Raw genomic sequence first — 18,979 nt, forward strand, 5'->3', positions numbered from 1 at the left:
TTGTTAATCAGTCACCTAAAGCTGCCTATTAGTTTTTCCCCAAGAAAATAACTTTCCCGACAAAATATTTGTTAGCCTAAAATTGTACTGCAGAAAGTGTGCAATTTTTGTGTAATGCTCGTACAAATTTTTAGCCTACAGTTTACATAAAGTGAGATGAGATTGGGATGGTTGGATGATGATCTGAAGACTTAGAAACATGACTAAGGTATAAAAAAACAAGAGATAACTTACAAATGGATAATCTTCAGCCACATTCAAGCATGTAACGGTGCCACAGTATACAAAATTGAATGATTTGCTTTTTCGTTTCATCATTCCTTCCCCTGTATCCAAAGATGCACATAAGGTAACTTATTACAACACCAATACAATATTCACATCATAAAACTTCCAAGGAAACAACAAGCTACATAAGGTGTAAAAAATAATAATCAAACATTACGTTATATGTTAACAGGGACACGACGTCTCTGTAGCCAATTCCAACCCCATGGCACCAGAACCATCCTCTCCTGCTCCAACGATTGTTGGGATAAATTTCACTGCCCGCGACCAGTTGATACATAAGATAGTCAACATGGTTTACATTTTTCCAGAAGTAAATAAATTTGTTCATGGCAAAATCGACAAACATAAAGTAGCTTTGAGCACGACGATTTATCTGCCCCCGCAACTAATTTCAGAAAATCTGAGGGGCACTATGATGTGGCAGAATGCCAAAAAATATGAAGATTGCTAAATACACAAACATGTGTTGCTGTTTCAAGCTCAAAATTAGTGCCATGGGTCAAATAAGTAGATAGTTTGGTTGTAAAAATTGCACGCATTATTGTGTGACAGATTGCATACAAATTTCGTATGGTGCAAAGATGATCAGAGATCTTACTGTGTGCTATTTACAGATACCAACGAGTGCCATCAGCCAGATAAATACATCTGCAAGGGTATCTGCCAGAATAGTTTCGGAAGTTATACATGCACCAGTTGTCCTCGTGGAACAGATTTCAATAGCGTCATGGGAAAATGCCAACTAACTACTATAATATTAGGTAAAAATCATAGTGGTTTCTATGTATTTTTTTTGACGCGTCAACGGCGGGCTTACGCCGGCCTGAACATATATTAACAGCATCAAGCGGTTACAAAGAGTAGCAAGAGTTACATGGGGAGTCGGGGGTGAGAGAAGTAAGGGAAGGGTGGAAATTACAGTTAGCCTACAATCTCGCGGCAAGATGAAACAACATAGTGGCCCAGTCACGTATCAGATTTTGTTTCTGAACGTTTGTACATCTGTTGGACCAGAGAATCAGGTCGTCAGCTGCCGCCCTGGCGATGCAGTGGAGGCCCTGAGTGTCATTCCGGAATACTTTGGCATTGCGTCTTTTCCAAATGTTCCAGAGCAATGCCAAGATCACAGTGGAACGAACTTTATCATGAATTGAAGCTTGCCAGATGTGGAGGAGGCTGCAAGGTCTCGCATCTTGGAGGCTGCCGAGTTGATCCCACAGCGGACGCAGCAAGGGGCAATTGAACAAAAGATGGTCAATGCTCTCACAGTGCCCGCATAATGGGCAGGCGCCAGAAGTTGCAATCGATCTTTGGAAGCGACGTTCATTTGTGTATACGCGGTCCTTGTGCGCCAGCCAGATGAATAGTCGGCATTTGTTCGGGGCGTAGTTCTTCCAGATTGCAGGTGCAATGGGGTCGATCGGAGTGGATGCCCAAGTCTCCTTGTACGCCGCCTTGGTGGTGAGTGGTTTGCCATCTTTCCTACTAATTCTCACATCTGCAACCTGCTCACTCAGGTTCACGGGTGCTAAAACAATGCGCAAAGCTGTAAGCTCAAGATCGGCTGCATGGGAGAGTCTAGGGGCTAGGAAGAGGTTGAGATCAGGGGTGTCGAGCGCCAGAGCAACTGAAAGAGACTGCTTCAAAGAGTGGGAAAAAAGGGCAGGGAATTGTTGAGCTAGAGTGGTGTCGGTCCCAGCTAACCAGAGGTCAAACCAGAAGGAGGTCGTGACTCCATTACCAAGGGTAACCTTAGTAATCAATCTAAAGAAGGGGAGACCATTGAGGATGTCTCGCCAGATGGGTGTTGTGTAGTTGTCCTGGCATCCCAGGTCATGGGAAGAAGTCCAGCCATATTTGTTGAGAAGATAGTTTGAGTCATTGGGATGTGGCGAAGCGTGAAGTTTTGAGATGTGTTTTAACAGCAGACAGACATTCATGTGTGGGAGTGAAGAGAAACCTAATCCCCCGTGTTCGAATGGAGCACAAACAAGATCCCAAGCCACTTTACATTGCCCTCCTGAGATGGAGTCCTGCCCTGACCAAAAAAAAGCACGGCAGCGTTTCTCGATTTCAATCAGAGTTCCCGTAGGAATCAATAGAGCACTCATAGCATAGATGGGCAAAGCACGCAGCACAGAACGGACCAGAATGGCCCTCCCAGCCAGAGAAAGGAGCAGGCCGCGCCAGCCAGCAAGCCGAGGGTCCACTTTATCAATGATGAAGAAGAAGGCCGACAGATTAAGTTTTCTAGTAGACAGAGGAAGACCTAGATAAGATTGGGGGAAAGTAGCCACAGGGAAACCAAAGATCGATGCCAGGGAGGAGGCGGAATCGTCCTCAACATGAATTGGTGCGAATGTGCTTTTGTGGCAGTTGATGGCAAGGCCAGTAGCTTCAGAGAATTGATCGAGCAAGGATTTTAGGGCCCGAAGTTGAGCAGCATCTGCGGGAAGAACAAGGAGAGTGTCATCCGCGTACTGTAGGACGGGGCATGGGAGGATGGCATCAATGGGGTGGGTGAGAGTGCCGGTGGAGGAAGCATGTAGGATTAGGCGTTGGAGAACATCCGCGACTATTATGAAAAGATAAGGGGAGAGCGGGTCCCCTTGCCGAAACCCACAGCGACAAGAGAACCAAGGTCCCGGTTTGCCGTTTAGAAGGATAGCGGATTGACTGGAACAGTTTAGAGATTCAATCCAATTGCACCAACGATCCGGGAAACCCTTGGCCCGCATGATCGTCGATAAGGCGATCCAGGAAACGGAGTCAAAAGCTTTGCAAAAGTCTAGCTTTAGAACAACAGATGCAATCTTCCTCTTGTAGCAAGTTTGAACAATATCGGCTGCGAGGGCAAAATTGTCAGCGATCCCACGTCCCCTGATGAAACCAGTCTGACCGTGATGGATAATATCAGAGATGAAAGGTTGGGTTCTATTAGCTAGGCATTTAGACGCAAGTTTGACCGCGCAATTTTGGAGAGATATAGGCCGGTAATTGTCTGGAGTAGTGGCACCGATTTTCTTAGGAAGAAGCACGATGAAGGCTCTGTTGATCCTTCTGAGATCAGCGGAGCAATTGAAAAAGTCTTGTAGAAGGTTCAACAGATCTAGCTTAAGAAGCTCCCAATTGGATTTATAAAAGGCAGGTCCAAAGCCATCCGGCCCTGGACTTGCATTATCGTCCATGCTCCAGAGCGCTAGTTTGATTTCATCGATGGAAAAGGGTTTAATAAGATCGGCAGCCTGATGAGAAGAGAGCGCGGAGGAGCTTAAAAGGTATTCAAGGTCAAAGGTAAAGGTCGACGGGAGGGAATGGCCAACAATCCCTTTAAAAAAGTTCAGGAGAATTTGTTCCTTGTCCGAGTGAGAGGAGTAGATGACACCGTTGTGCGTGAGGGATTTGATTTGGTTTTTCCTGTGTCTAACCGAAGCGCACACATGAAGATAGGCGGAGTTCTCATCGCCGAGCACGCAATCACGGATCTTGGCTCGTTGCCGCCAGTAGGCGGCGATGGAGGCATTAAGGCGATGTAAGGCGAGTTTGACGGCAGTCCGAAGGTGAAGCTCAAGGGTGGATAAGCTACGGGACTCCTCTAGTTTGTCAATGAGATTGATGGTGGTATGACAATTATGGGCCAGGATATTGCTAGGAGTAGAGCGAGCGGACCATTTTTTGGCCATATCCCGGGTCCGCTTGAGTTTGAGAACGAGTTTACCCGTGGATCCCCGACTATCGTGGGATGAAGAGACGCTGTTCCAGTTGGAGGCAATTTTGGCCCTAAAAGTAGGGTTAGCAAGGAGCGAGTTATTTAGACGAAACACATCAGATTTCGGGATTTTAGTGGCGGCAGAAAGATGAATAGGAACGTGATCAGATGTGCTTCTAGTGTTGGAAGTAAGCGAGCTATCTGGGAAATTCTGAACCCAGTCCACGTTCACCAAGGCCCGATCCAGCTTCACAAGGATGGCATTGTCCTGTTGATTAGACCAAGTGAACAGCCTATCCAAAAGAGGAAGATCTTGAAGCTGCATGGAGTTGATGGTTGAAGAGAACAGCAGACCCTCATTCATGTTGAAATTGTTAGAAGACTTATCTGCCGGTCGAAGAGTAAGATTAAAATCCCCAATTAAGGTCCAGGGGCAGGAGATGGTAGTAGATAGATCCAGAAGGGCCTGCAAAAAAGTCTTCTTTTCGTCTGCGTCGCAAGGCCCATAGACGTTGGTGACTGCGAAGTCAAGGTCGTCCGAGTTGACAGAGAACCAACACGTGAGAAAATATGGGTTGCGATCAACATTAAGGCAGGAAAGCATTCTTTGATCCCATGCAGTTAGAATCCCGCCGGAGGCACCAAGGGAGGGAATGAAGTGAAAGTCCCGCAGGTTAGGAGGGAGGAACGAGCTAGCTTTAAAGGAGGAGATGTCCTGTAATTTTGTTTCTTGACAACAGATAATCGAAGAGTTAACCAAAAGAAGGGCAGATTTAACATCCATGCACTTGTTAGGCCTGCCTAAGCCCCTCACGTTCCAAGAGGTAATATTAAGATGTTTAATCATTGGAAAACTAAAAGCACACCAGGCAAGAAGCATAAACGCGACATAACGATGGTACAGTCGGATACAATGAGGTGGATAACAACTGGGTTACAACCAGAGCTGGCACACATAGCAGAGGTAGACAGGGAAGGGGACACAAAGGAAGAAGGGAAGAAGAAAGAGAAAAAAAGGGGTGGGCGAGCCGTAGCCCTAGACGACCGCTTCCAGCACATGGAGGTGCAACTAAAAATGCAGGGGGAGCTGCAACTGCAAGGAATGGCCGGCCGGAACCTGCGGAGATTAGAGCGACGGACAGAGTGCAAAGGGCGGACTTCACACATCGAAGTCAGGGGCCACCTTGTTGAGGTCAATCTCGGAGACACCACAAGCAGCAGCAAACTGAAGTGCGTCCTTCCGAGGCATTGGCGGGGCGCCTTCCGCAGCAAGTTCCATGAGCTCAGCAGCCGGCAGAAGGCGAGCATTGCCGGAGACCATCTTCTTGCCCTCCAGCTTCTGCTTCTTGCGCAGAGAGGCCTTCTCTAGCATGGTGAGACGGTTGGGAGCCTCGGTCAGCTTGATGCGCGCACTCCTGCGCATGTAGACGATGGTTGGGGACGGGGCCCGGGGCGGCAGGTCCACGAGGGCGTCCAAGGGCGGGGGAGATGGAGGAGCGTCGATGGTGGGAGGAGCCAGGACGTCGGGGATAGGAGGCAGCCCGTCGTCGAACCTGGAGATGGCCTCCATGACCTGTTCCTCGCCTTGGACAGAGAGGACGGAGGTGAGGCCGTGGGGGTCGTTGCAGAGGACCTCGGCGTCGATCATCGGAGCATGGGATGGCCCCACCGTCGCCACCCTGTCAAGGAAGCCGATGGAGCAGGTGGCGAGGTTGGCGACGATGAGCTTGGGGGAGCCCACAGGGCGCATGGGGATGCGGTAGAAGCCGCGCTCCCCATTGGCGCCGAGGACGCGGACGTCGAAGAATCCCCGGAAAAGCTTGACCTCGACGGATTTTGGACGGGCGGTGAGCGGGACAGCGCAGACGATGGGCTTGTGGTTGGCCATCATGGTGAGCCCACCGGGGAGCTGCACCACCTTGTCATCGTGGTGTTCGTCTGTGGTGGTGGGGGGGGGGGGGGGAGGCGGGGCGAGGCCGGGCTCCATGCCAGCGGGGAAATCCCCATCATTGCCCCCATCCTCATCATCAGAGTCAGGGGCGGAGAAAGCCGGGTCTGGCGGCAGCTCTTGCGAGTGCACCACCAGCACCGTGGCGATGGCGCCAAGACCAGAATAGCCATGCACAGTGATGGAGTGGGGGACGTCGGTGAGGCTGCTGCTCTTGACCGAGACGAGGACAGCGGAGTAGTCTACCCCGGTGAGACAAACCGGGTCGACCTGGATAGGGCAAGCGAAGGGGACAACGGAGTTGATTATAGTGGGGGTGAACCAGTACTCAAGAGGGAAATCTTCGATGTTAAGGGCGGAGACAGTGCCGAGACGAAAGAGGAATCTATTGTCGGTGTCTTCGTGACGCACCAGCTCGACAGAATTGATGGGGCAATTAAATGGGCCATTGAGGATTGAGATCTCCCTTTCATATGCGGACCCGAAGACAACAAGGCCCGCACCAAAAGACGAGGCTCAGATGACAACAGGAGGGTTTCCAGCGCCGGTTTGTAGAGCGCGGCGGACACAAGCCTGGGGGGGAAGGGTGGGGCGGGTTGACAAAGGCGTAGGCAAGGTTTTGGAAGTGTTAGATGGGAACATAGGGCATGAAAACGTTGGAGTAGTCGCGGCGGTGCCTAGGAGGGGAAGGAGGGAACATCGGTGGGGTCGCATCCGAATCAGTGGACTCATCCCCCGATTCAAACTCGACCTCATCCGGGTCCTCTTCCTCTTCCTCGACAACCTCAGCGGCTTCAACCTGCTCCGGGAAGGCGAAGATACGGTGAGGTGGGGATGGTGGGAGGGAGGCGGGTGATGGAGGCGAATCATCTTCAGAGCCCGAGCTCACATCGACCAAGGGGATGAAGTCGGCCATGGCACGAACGGGGATGAGAGGAGGAGAGACTAGGGGAGCGCTGGGAGGAGTAGGCACTTGGGAAGAGGGGGTGGAGGCGGAAGCGGTGGGGGTGGGGGTAGAGGGAGGGTTTGGGCCTGCTAAAATAGCCATGCAGGATCGTTGGGTGTGGCCCAGCCGCCAGCACCTCCGGCAGCGAACCGGGTCTCTGCAATCACGCACAAGGTGATCACGGGCAAGGCATCGGAAGCAACGATGCATGATGTCCAGGTTTTTTGGGGGGGTCACAGGCTTGCTAGAGGAGGGGGGAGGGGAGGTGCATGCTATTTGAAGAAGTAACCAGGGCATGGGCATAAGAGGCCCGCCCAGCCAAGAGGGCGCGGCCGTCGTAGCTGCACGACAGCCGAGGTGGAAGCGATGCCACAGCCTCGAGAGTGCTGCTGTCAACGTCCGTGAACAGGAGCAGGTCATGGGCCTGTTTGGCTCTAGTAGTTGTCATTGGCAAAGGATAAGTTGACCAGGGTAGTGGGCCCGCAGGCATTGGCAGGATCCCGGGCAGAGAGGCGTCCAAGAGAGGTCGCCTGCGCCGCGTGACCTGGGACACAGGACGGACAGGAGCATGCATGCATGGCGAAGCTGCTTGGGATTGGCCCAAAGAGCACGCCAACTGCATGCATTGGAGAGGGCCAGTGGGAAGTGGAAGCAGACCGATGGCACAAAAGTCCAGAAGGAGAGGCTGACGGTTGTTTTTAGTGGGAGGGATCAGGGGAGCAGGGCAAGTGGCAGCATGGGATAAGATGCGAGCATCCAGAGCGGCATCACGGGGGGAGCTACAGGAGACGGCATGGCGAATTGACCGAGGGGGACAGTCGCGTGGCTGCACAGCAGCCGAGGGGGACAGAGGCGCCGGAGAGGCGGCAACAGAGAGGGTGCAGCCGCCCGTATCTTGGTGAGGAGGAAGGGATTGCGTTGGTGGCGGCAGTGCACGCCTAGCAGGCGGGACAGCGGAGGCAGAGGCTACATGCTTGAAAGGGTTGTCAGAGATTTTAATGGTGGTGGCGACAAAGTATGACGGTGGCGAACCGTCAATCGGGGGCGGATCCGCATGAAAGGTAGCGACAATCCCATTATAGTTAAGACCCTCCAGAGAGATCACGAACTGAGCTAGGCGATTATTAGCAACCGAAAACGAGTATAAGCAGTTACTAAATTGATGAATTAGAGGGTAATCGACAGGCGAACCTATCCAACCATTAAGCAGAGTGACGATGGCGCTCGCCGGCGGCGCCGGCGCTGGGAGAAGCACCTTGAGCCAGACCGTGGAGGGAGCGGCAAGCGGCGAGGCAGAGGATAGCGGAGAACATACCGGAAAGGAGAAGAACTCCAAGGCGAACTGAAGCAGAGCATCGCCCGGAGAAGGCAGCACCGGAGCTAGGCCATCGCGAACGGGGCGACGCAGCACCGCCGGGGTTGAGGCGGCAAGGAAACCCATCCTGAGGGCCCGACCGCCGCGGACCTCTGTGGCGGAGGCTAGGGAGAAGGGCACCTCCGCCCCGGCCAGCACGGAGGAGGCAGGAGCGACGGCCGAAGAGCATGGAATGGCGGCAGACACACTATGGGGGTCGCTCCGGGGAGGATGCGCGGCCGTCGCAGCAGCCGCGGAGGCCGTGGTGGCCAGCTGCGGCGACCCAGAGGCCATCATGGTGGCCGCCGTGGCCGGAGTGGCCGGCGGCGGGAGCTCGGTGGGATCGCCTATGCTATCGCCTCAACCTCTCCACTGAACTCTCTTAGCTGTGTGTTTCCGGTTTCTATGTATTACTGTTACTGCTATAATCTCGGAGATAAATAACTCGACTTAAACGGGTCATCCATTGCAGGTGTTACTATTGGACTAAGCAGTGGTGGAGGCATTCTGTTTCTTGCTGCAATTGTTGCTATTCTAACTCGGAGATGGATCCGGAGTATTACCATACTGGGCAGCTCAACGAAAAGAGTGATGTTTACAGTTTTGGAGTGATACTTGTTGAGCTGCTGACGAGGAGGAAACCGATCATTCAGAACGAGCATGGCGAGAAGCAGAACCTGTCCAATTACTTCTTGTGGGCTATGAGGGAGAGGCCCCTTGAGGAGACAGTGGACGCTCAGATCCTCGAGGAAGCGAATGGGGAAGGGGTTCTGTGCATGGCTCGGTTGGCGGAGGAGTGCCTATGTCTGACACGAGCGCAGAGGCCTACCATGAAGGACGTGGAGATGAGGCTGCAGCTCCTGACGGGGCGCCGTGTTGCACCGAGGGTGGAGCGAGCCGAAGTTGCACAGCCTCACTCTGAAGCTGCGGGAAACAATGGGCGTGGTGGCATTGCTCCGTTGATTGGTCAGAACGGCTCACGTCAGTTCAGCCAAGAGCAGGAGTTCGTGTCGTCTCTGCGTGTGCCACGGTAGTTTGTTGGCACTTGGTATACCGTTAGTTTAGACCAAAAGGCATATGGCGTTGTGTGTATCTTAATTACCTTTTGCCCGTACTGCAAAATTCAATTTTAAAGTGTGTATTGTGAATTTCCATTGACATGTAAAAGTGAATTGCTTTTTGGACCAATCATCAACACAAAAAATACGCAGATCAGAATAATGGTACAATCATAATACTAGTCGCAACTTGTACCAGGCAGTCTAGCTGGACTGAAACATGTCTTGACTGAATCAACAAAGTGTCAATAGCATCAGGTGCTTGATAAAATATGGTTAGAATTGAACCAGAAACTAGACGAATCACTTGGGGTGTAGATTCGAACACCAACAGAAACTACCATTCCACTACCTATCTATATAATCCATTTGCATCTGATATGAAATAGGCCTTACAGCAGACCAGACTAGTGAAACGGGTCAGAGATCCCGAGCTAGACGAAGCCATTCTGCCCGCTATGCTATGCTATCTCTACCAATGGAAACTGTAGAAGGTTATGCAACTCACGATATATTGATCGGGTGCAATATGCACGTATATATAAGTACAAAGGGTAGCCACGTCCTCAACTATACATGGAAGAAGGAGGGCTTGTTGTACAAGAAATACACATATGTATCTACATCTCAACACCCCCCCGCAGTCGAAGCGGCACCATGGTCGACGCAAAGACTGGATCGGAACTCCTCGAAAGACGCGGTAGACAAGCCCTTTGTCATGATGTCAGCAAATTGTTGAGACGTAGGGACATGCAGCACGCGTACATGACCAAGAGCTACCTGTTCGCGAACAAAATGGATATCAATCTCAATGTGCTTGGCGCGTCGATGATGAACCGGGTTGGCAGAGAGGTAGACCGCAGAAACATTGTCACAGTAGACAATCGTGGCCTTGTCAACCGGAGACAGGAGCTCATGCAGAAGCTGACGAAGCCAGGAACACTCGGCGACGACGTTGGCAACGGCGCGGTACTCCGCTTCAGCACTGGAGCGGGAGACAACGGGCTGCCGCTTGGACGACCAGGAGATAAGTGATGGTCCAAGATAGACACAATAACCAGAGGTCGAGCGGCGCGTGTGAGGACAGCCGGCCCAATCGGCGTCAGAATAAGCCGTCAGATCCATAGATGATGAAGCCTGAAGTGACAGCCCAAGATCCAAGGTGCCACGGATATAGCGCAGAATGCGCTTGACTGCGGTCCAGTGAGCATCACGGGGAGCATGCATATGAAGGCACACCTGCTGAACAGCGTACTGGAGCTCCGGACGAGTAAGAGTGAGGTACTGAAGAGCACCAACAATCGACCTGTAGAATGGAGCATCTGAAGCAGGAGAACCATCTGTGGCAGAGAGCTTGGCCTTCGTATCGACAGGTGTGGCAGCCGGTTTGCAATTAAGCATCCCGACACGGTCCAGAAGCTCATGAGCATACTTCCGCTGATGAAGAAAGAAGCCATCTGCTCGACGAATAACCTCGATCCCGAGGAAATAGTGCAGAGGACCTAAGTCCTTAATGGCAAACTCAGCACGAAGACGATCCGTGAGCTGTCGAAGAAGGGCAGTCGAGCATGCTGTCAAGATGATGTCGTCGACATAAAGCAGCAGAAAAGCAGTAGCATCACCCTGGTGGTAGACAAATAGTGAAGCATCGGAGCGAGTGGAGCGGAAGCCAAGCTGAGTAAGAAATGCTACGATGCGCTGGTACCACGCGCGAGGAGCTTGCTTGAGCCCGTACAGAGATCGAGAAAGCAAGCACACATGATCCGGAGAAGACTCATCCACGAACCCAGTCGGCTGCTGACAGAACACCTGTTCCTCAAGATGCCCGTGAAGAAAAGCATTCGAAACATCCATCTGGTGCACGGGCCAGGAGCGAGAGACCGCTAGCTGAAGGACAGTCCGAATCGTCCCGGGTTTGACAACCGGGGCGAAAGTGTCTGTGAAGTCAACGCCTGCTCGTTGACGAAAACCCCGAACGACCCAACGGGCCTTGTGTCGGTCAAGAGTACCATCCGGATGAAACTTGTGCTTGAACACCCACTTCCCGGTGATGATGTTGGCCCGAGGGGGACAGGGAACGAGCTGCCAAGTGTGATTGCGTTGCAATGCGTCAAATTCCTCCTTCATCGCGGCGAACCACATGGGATCATGAAGCGCGGAACGGGCGGAGGTCGGCAGGGGTGACAGTGACGAGGAAGTCGTCGAAGCCACGCAGGTGTACTCATCCGGAGGGTAGCGAGTGCTCGGCCGATGGACACCCAGGCGCGACCGAGTGACAGGGCCAGCGGGTGGTGGCACAACAGCAGACACCGGGGCCGGCGCCAAACCCGGCGGTGAAGAAGCCGGCGACACGCCCAGCTGCGAAGAAGTCGGGGGAGAAGCGGGCGATCCCGGCGGGCGAGCTGGCACAACAGCCGGCAAGACCGGCGAGGCTGGCGCTGAAGCCCGCGAAGAAGAGGCCGGAGAGGCCGGCTCAGAAGCCGGCGCGGCGCCCGGCGATGAAGCAGCTGGAGAGGCCGGCGCCGAGGCCGGCGCGGGGCCCGGTGATGAAGCAGCCGGGGAGGCCGGCATGGAGGCCGACGTGGAGGCCGGCTCGTAGGTCGGTGAGCCTGGCGAAGCAGCGGGCAGGAGCCGGAGTGCCGTGCGTCCAGGGGGCGCCCTACGCCGTGCGGCAAAGCCAGGGCGGACAGGGTCGGCCAAAGAGGGGCCGGGCGCCGATGAAGAAGCCGCCTGCTGTTCCTGTTTAAAAGGAAAACACAACTCACCGAAATAAACGTGTCGGGATGTAATGACACGGTGGGAAACCGGATCATAGCATCTATAGCCCTTGGTGTTAGCCGGGAACCGAGGAAGACACACGGAAGGGAACGAGGGGCAAGTTTATGAGGAGAGGTGGCGGCAATACTAGGATAACAAAGACAACCGAAAATACGAAGACCGTCGTATGAAGGAGGAGACCCGAAGAGGAGGTGGTGAGGTGTAAAGTTCCACCGGGTGCGACAGGGACGAAGGTTAATGAGTAGGATGGCAGTAGCGAGAGCGTCGGGCCAGAAGCGAGGTGGCATGTATGCGTGGAAGAGGAGGGTACGGACGCAATCGTTAAGAGTGCGAAGAATGCGTTCCGCCCGACCATTCTGCTGTGAAGTATATGGACAGGTAAGACGAAAAACAGTGCCATGTGTGGAGAGAAGATTGCGGATGGTGGTGTTGTCGAATTCTTTTCTGTTGTCAGTTTGCAAAGCTAGAATGGGACGACCAAATTGCGTAGATACGTAAGAGTAGAAGGCCGTAAGAGTGGCAGCAACTTCGGACTTCTTACGTAATGGAAAGGTCCACACAAAGTGAGAGTAGTCATCCAAAATAACAAGATAATATGAGAATCCAGTATTACTAGCAACAGGAGAGGTCCAGACATCACTATGGATTAACTCAAAGGGTAACGACGCAACCGTGGATGAAGCACTAAAGGGAAGGCGAACATGTTTGCCCAGACGGCATGCGTGACAAGAGTGCGCATCCATTTTATTACATGTAAAAGAAAAATCCCTAATAATGTGACGAAGAGCGGTGGAGCTAGGATGGCCGAGACGGGCGTGCCAAAGATCAACGCCGGCGGAGAGTGCAACTGGTCCAGCATGTGAAGATGATGGAGGCTGGATGGAGTATGTATCGCCGGGACTGTCACAGCGGTGAAGAACCATCCGGGTGAGGGCGTCCTTAACAGAAAAACCAACTTCGTCAAATTCCACAGTTACAGAGTTATCTCGAGAAAGTTTACGAACACAGACTAAATTCTGAATGAGTTCAGGAGACACAAGAACATTATTGAGATAAAGTGGTCTAGAGTTCGAAGGAAAACTGGTAGAACCAATATGAGTGATAGGGAGACCAACACCATTACCGACAATGATACGAGAAGAAGTGTGAATAGGAGACGCAGAAGAGAGGTTACCCGGGTAAGCGGCCATGTGCGAAGATGCACCGGTGTCCATAAACCAATCGCCACCGCCGGAATAAGCCCCGACCGGAGGCTGCTGATGAAGAGCAGCAAGTAGGGCCGGATCATAAGAGACCGGCGCGGGATAGCCGGAGGAGCCGGTCACGCCTGTGTTGGTGGTTGGCCCGCCATAGCCAACCGGAGCAGGAGAGTAGTAGGCCGGTGGAGCGACCGGACCGGGTTGCGGACCGGCGAAGAATGCCTGATGGCTGGAGGGACCGGGCCCAAGGAGGCTTGGAGCGGGTGGGCGGGGCATGGGCATGGTGTAGGCGTGCACAAACCCTGTCCAGGGGTTGTGGCCACCCCCCCCCAAGGCGGCGTCGGCTGCTGCTGGACAGGCCCGGGGCGCGGCTGTTGCTGCTGCGTCTGGCCTTTGCCGCGGCCGCGGCGCCTCTGGCGCTGCTGCTGCTGGGGCTGCTGCTGCGGCGGTTGTTGAGGAAGAGCCGCAGGAGGAGCCGGTGGCCGCTGCTGGTAGGGGGCGCCGTAGGCGCCTTGCGGCTCGGAAGGCGCCGGTGGCCGGGGCGCCTGGTACGGCGCTGGGAAGCCGGGAGGCGCGCCTGAGGGCGCGGGGCCACCGCGCGAGTAGCCAGCGGCGAAGGCGGTATGAACGGCACGGGAGCGAAGATGCTTCAACCGGCGTTCCTCGAGACGAAGATAAGCCACCGCCCGCTCGTAGGTAGGGTTCGCCATGAGGGTGAGGTTGGAGGCGGCGTTGCCGAGATCCTCATTGAGGCCGGCGGTGAGGGTGGAGAGGAGCAACTCGTCGCCCACCTTGAAGCCGATGTCATTGAGCTCGTCGGAGAGGGTCTTGAGACGCATGCAGAAGGCGTCGACGGAGGAGTCGTTTTGATGGCACCCGAAGAACTCCTGCTGCAGGAAGACGATCCGTTGGAGCTTGTTGTCGGTGAAGAGGCCGACGATTTTGTTCCACACCGTGCATGCATCATCCTTGTCGCGAACGACGGTGTGGAAGATGTCCTTGGACACGGTGAGGAAGAGCCACCTGATGATGGTGGCGTCGATCGCTAGCCAGTCGGCGTCACGGTTCAGGACGAAGAGGTTGGCTGTGCCGTCGATGTGGTCCCGCAGGTTATACTCACGAAAGAGGAGATTGAAGTATGTCTTCCAAGCATAAAAATTCGCCTCGTTGTGGGAGAGGATGACCGGAACGCGACGTTCGATGGGAACATCACGGATGTAGGCAGGATCGGGAAGAGTGGCGGCGGTGGAGCCGGCGGAAGAGTCGAAGGGATTCGGCGGCTTCACGACCGGAGGAGTAGAGGCGGCGGACCGGTCGGAGAGGTTGGATCCCGACATGGCAGGAGCTAGGGTTAGGGGCGGCCCGGGCGGGTTAGGGTTTGTAGTGGCTAGGGGTGGGAGAGGCGCGAGGTGATCGCGGGGGCGGGAGCGGAAGCAGTGGGGAAGGTGGCACGGTGGCGTCGAGTAGTCGGCGGCGCGGGCGTGCGAGGGAACTAGCTGCGGCGGCTGGGAAGCGACGGCGACGCGGCTAGGGTAGAGGATCGAAGGAAGGCTGATACCATGTAGAAGGTTATGCAACTCACGATATATTGATCGGGTGCAATATGCACGTATATATAAGTACAAAGGGTAGCCACGTCCTCAATTATACATGGAAGGAGGAGGGCTTGTTGTACAAGAAATACACATATGTATCTACATCTCAACGAACACCACGAATTTCTCAGACCAATCAGGTGCATCGCGCATCCATCCATACCTGGGATCCTCCCGGCCCCCTGCCCCCCGGCGGCGGCGGCCAAGAAGGAGAGGAGCAATGCCGGCACCGCCGCCGCCGCCGCCGCCGCCAGGGCCAGCACCGCCCGCGGCTTCCCCATCGCCACCGCCACCCACACCTGCTCCCCGCCGCCCTTGCTTGCGGAGTCGTCAGCGCCAAGAGGCCGGAACGGAGAGAAAGCGAGCTGCTGATGAATCTGCTGCTCGTTGGAGGCGAGAGGTGTAATGCGGGCGGGCGAGAGGGACAGATCAGATGGAGGGGGCGGTGGGAACAAGCAGCGGCGTGCCGTCGGTACGGGCTCCCGGGGCTCTCCGTGTCAACGATGAGCCGCCGGTGGGCTTCGCCTCACACTGGTCATGGTGGCTCTAAGTTAGAGCAGAGTCCTTAGACCAACACTAGCATACCCTTAAACTGCGAAACTGAAAACAAACAATGTCCGTGCGTTGCTACGGGCAAAAGCCGGATGCCCATGCATTGTCATGAAATAATAGAAATATGCATATTTATCATATTGTTATTTTAATTCAGAAATACATGTTAAGCATGATGGCATATGGTTTCATCAAATAGTGACAAATTAAAACTCTCTTCGGCTTCTTTCTTTCTCGGCAGTCTTGGTGTCTCCTAAACCAGAAAACCGCTCACCACGTATACCATCCATTATTAAATAGTATCAATATCACTCAATTCACACGTCCATGCGTGTCACTATTACAAGGTACACAAAAACTGACAATTCCTTGTAATGAGCCTCTTAATTTGAGCAATAATAGCAGAAAAAGAGAGATCCAACTTCCGAGAGTGTTCTTTAACAATAGCATGTCCGTTCCATTCTTCATAGCAACAATCAGCCTGAAAAAACACTGTAAATTGTTTAAGTTCATGTCCAATATTAGGCCCAAATTGTTAACGGCCATTGGTAAGTATATAGAGCAATAGGTTTGTAGCCCACCTGGCATCGGTTTGTACTTAAAAACATCTAAAACAAACTGAGAAAAGGTCCGCAGATAGGCACAAAAGGAACCGATTGTCACAAAAATCAAGTAACTTTTGAAACCCAACTGGGAAAAACAAAAATAGTATCAAGTGGTAATTGGCCAAATTTAAAGCCCAACTAATGTTGTGTACTATCGAATTCGTCTTTTTTCTTGAACTATGTTATGAATTTGACTTCAAATTTGTGACACGAGTATTCCATCTTGCAAATACGGTCTATCCCATGTAATTCATATTTTTTTTGGATTTTCTTTTCGAAACATATTTAAGCATGTCAACCATATTTATTAGATGTTTTCTCAAAACATTCAAGGATGCCAACAAAAGGACCATGTGCACAAGACATTCACCCTTTGGCTGGTCCCCCTCTAGCATTTTTTCCTTCTTGGACATAGTCACACTACTTCACGTTCTGTGTTGGATCTTGTCGGTAACCCATGCTCCATCTCTGTTCTAAAAAAAAACAGCTAAACCTTTTGCTAAGTACCTGGCCCACTCCTTCGACTACCATCTAAATTCAAAAGCTCTTACACCCTAAATATTAATAATGTTAATTAGAAACACAGAAGAGCCAATAAACCATCAAATGCAACCTTCAATAAAAAGTTGATTGTATATAGGAAAGGTTTCATTTATCTTGAATCAAGATTTATTTTACAATGTCATGAACCTGGTGCCAACGGCGTACTCGCTGCGGCCGATGAGCCTTTGGCCACTGCCTACACCGCGCTCGCGCACGCCACTCCGCTGTTGCCGCAAGCACCGGCCACACACTCCCCGCCGCGAGCAGCCGAAACGATGGAACTCCATGCCATCATAAGCCAATCCAGATGTTGAATTAAGGCTAGTATTGACATCCCATATTTGAGGATTGCACCCGGAAGATTGCACTCAACACGCCAGTTGAAACCAAGATTAATAATACAAATACAAAGAAAACAAAGATAAGCAGGAATAGGTTGTTTATGGCCCGCTCGATTTGGTCCCTCTATATAGGCAATAATTTATAGTTCGATTAGACGCATAAAGTTTGTTACCTTTGTAGAAAAAAATTTGGTTCCCCTGGTATTTAGTGCTGGCGACAATTTCCTATTGCAGCGACACCCTGACATGGCCCTACTTAAGCTCCTTCTCGTTCTTGTTCTTGTTCTAGTTCCGGTCCGGCAAACCATACCATCTTCCAAATATTGTTAATCTTTGCAAAAAAAATAGGCACCAGAAAATCATAACCACATCACGCATGCGGGAGCAAATCGTACCAAATGTACAGCTGGAAGAGCCACACACAATAATTTTCTCAATGACAACATTATTTAGAGCAAATTTGGCACATGGAAGAAGTTTGCGTCATGGGCTGGATGAAAGAACATAGACATCTGTAGCCTATCCTAAAATATAGCATGGAGATGAGTTTGTATATTTGTGTGGAAACTGGAAAAACTCTCACATGATTCAACATATTGAAAAATAGTTCAGAAAAATACATAACATGCACCATGACTACGAATCCATGACCTCCCTTATCATTAAAAAAAGCAATTAAACTCAACCATGGACGTGAAGAGCATTACCCGCCCCAGAAACTTCATGTTGCTTTCTCCTCCTGCAAAAAAAATATCAGTAGAATGAAAACGAATGTAATGCACATGCACATGAAGATACAAATTTATTATTTTCTTTTCTTGCTCTTTACAATCAAATAGCCATATTTTTCTAGACTCATACTGAGGAATCATGTCGACGAATATCAAGAAAGTTGGGGCATCGCCTAAGGCGTACGAGATTGATTCGACTCACCTTGCAGTGATCCAAACAGCAAAAATAAACCGGACAGCGACGCCCTCAGGTATGGCGAAAACAAACCGGAACCGCTTCTTAAAGCTGGCGCCGCCCACGCGCGGCCTAACAAACACAAACGCCGTGACTGGCCATTCTCAAAAATTTCGAACGTGTTCAGGCTGGCCAGCGCCGCCCCGAGGTTGTGCCGCATCACGATGATGCTCACCTCCACATCCTTGTAGGTGTCCACCAACTTCCGTACCTATCATTAATGACTCCTAGCTTTCCCTGCTTCAAGAGGCACCACAATCAGTAGAAAACACAAAGTACGACAACAAGTACAGAGAATTTGTAATCCAAATATAAATATATGCTTTGTAAATAGTAATCACAAGTGGATAAAGCATATGTGCGAATTCTATGACACTAATATACTTATGTTCCAACTCAAATACTCAATCTATGAGACACAAGAAATACATAGACTGGAATAAAAAACGAGCATTGTTTTTGGACAGGACAGGCAATATTCCTCTACCTCACCTTCAAATTTTAGACTCTGAATTATCCTGAGCAATGAATCGAGCTAAATAATATGCAGCTGGGACTTGACGTCCGTTCCTCCACCCTTAGCATGTTCCTCAATAAGTGTTTAAAGATTGCCCGTGCGTTGCCACGGGCCAACAAATGAACTTGTAAACAATGCTTATTTTTCTCCCCACAAATGAGCACATTGCATGCGATGTTCAACCAAAACACAAATACAAGTATGTTCTTCTCTATATTCTTATAAACACCACACAACCCTCTAGCCGCTCTTTCTCGTTGAACATGTTGTCCATCACCTTCCCTCATCATTCACCTCTCAATTTATTGCCCCTTGAATCTACATGTAGCTTCCATGTCATTGTTGAATGCCCTATATCACGTCACCTTCTTTCTGATCTATTCCTAATCTCAGGAAGGTAAATCTAGTTGAATGCCCATGTGTTGCCATGGAATCACAAACTTATCTATTGAAACTTATCTATTGTTGAATGCAATACTATCTGAAACATGCATACCACCCGCACGCGAGCATCGGCAACAAACACACACGCGAAGAGCGATGCCCCAACCAGCAGTGGTGGCATCTCCCTGGATAC

The 18,979-nt window shown here is 51.7% G+C and overlaps 1 protein-coding gene across 1 annotated transcript; it reads left to right on the top strand.

Annotated features, from left to right (window-relative positions):
* The first annotated feature begins 8,716 nt into the window (after nucleotides 1-8,716).
* Nucleotides 8,717-9,514, top strand: LOC141042511 (wall-associated receptor kinase-like 8). The gene has a single exon (XM_073511069.1). It carries the CDS (start codon nucleotides 8,794-8,796, stop codon nucleotides 9,280-9,282), a length of 489 nt encoding a protein of 162 aa, XP_073367170.1. The 5' UTR covers nucleotides 8,717-8,793; the 3' UTR covers nucleotides 9,283-9,514.
* The last annotated feature ends 9,465 nt before the right edge of the window (nucleotides 9,515-18,979 follow it).

The sequence above is a fragment of the Aegilops tauschii genome, chromosome 3 (assembly GCF_002575655.3).
Source record: "Aegilops tauschii subsp. strangulata cultivar AL8/78 chromosome 3, Aet v6.0, whole genome shotgun sequence".
NCBI lineage: Eukaryota > Viridiplantae > Streptophyta > Magnoliopsida > Poales > Poaceae > Aegilops > Aegilops tauschii.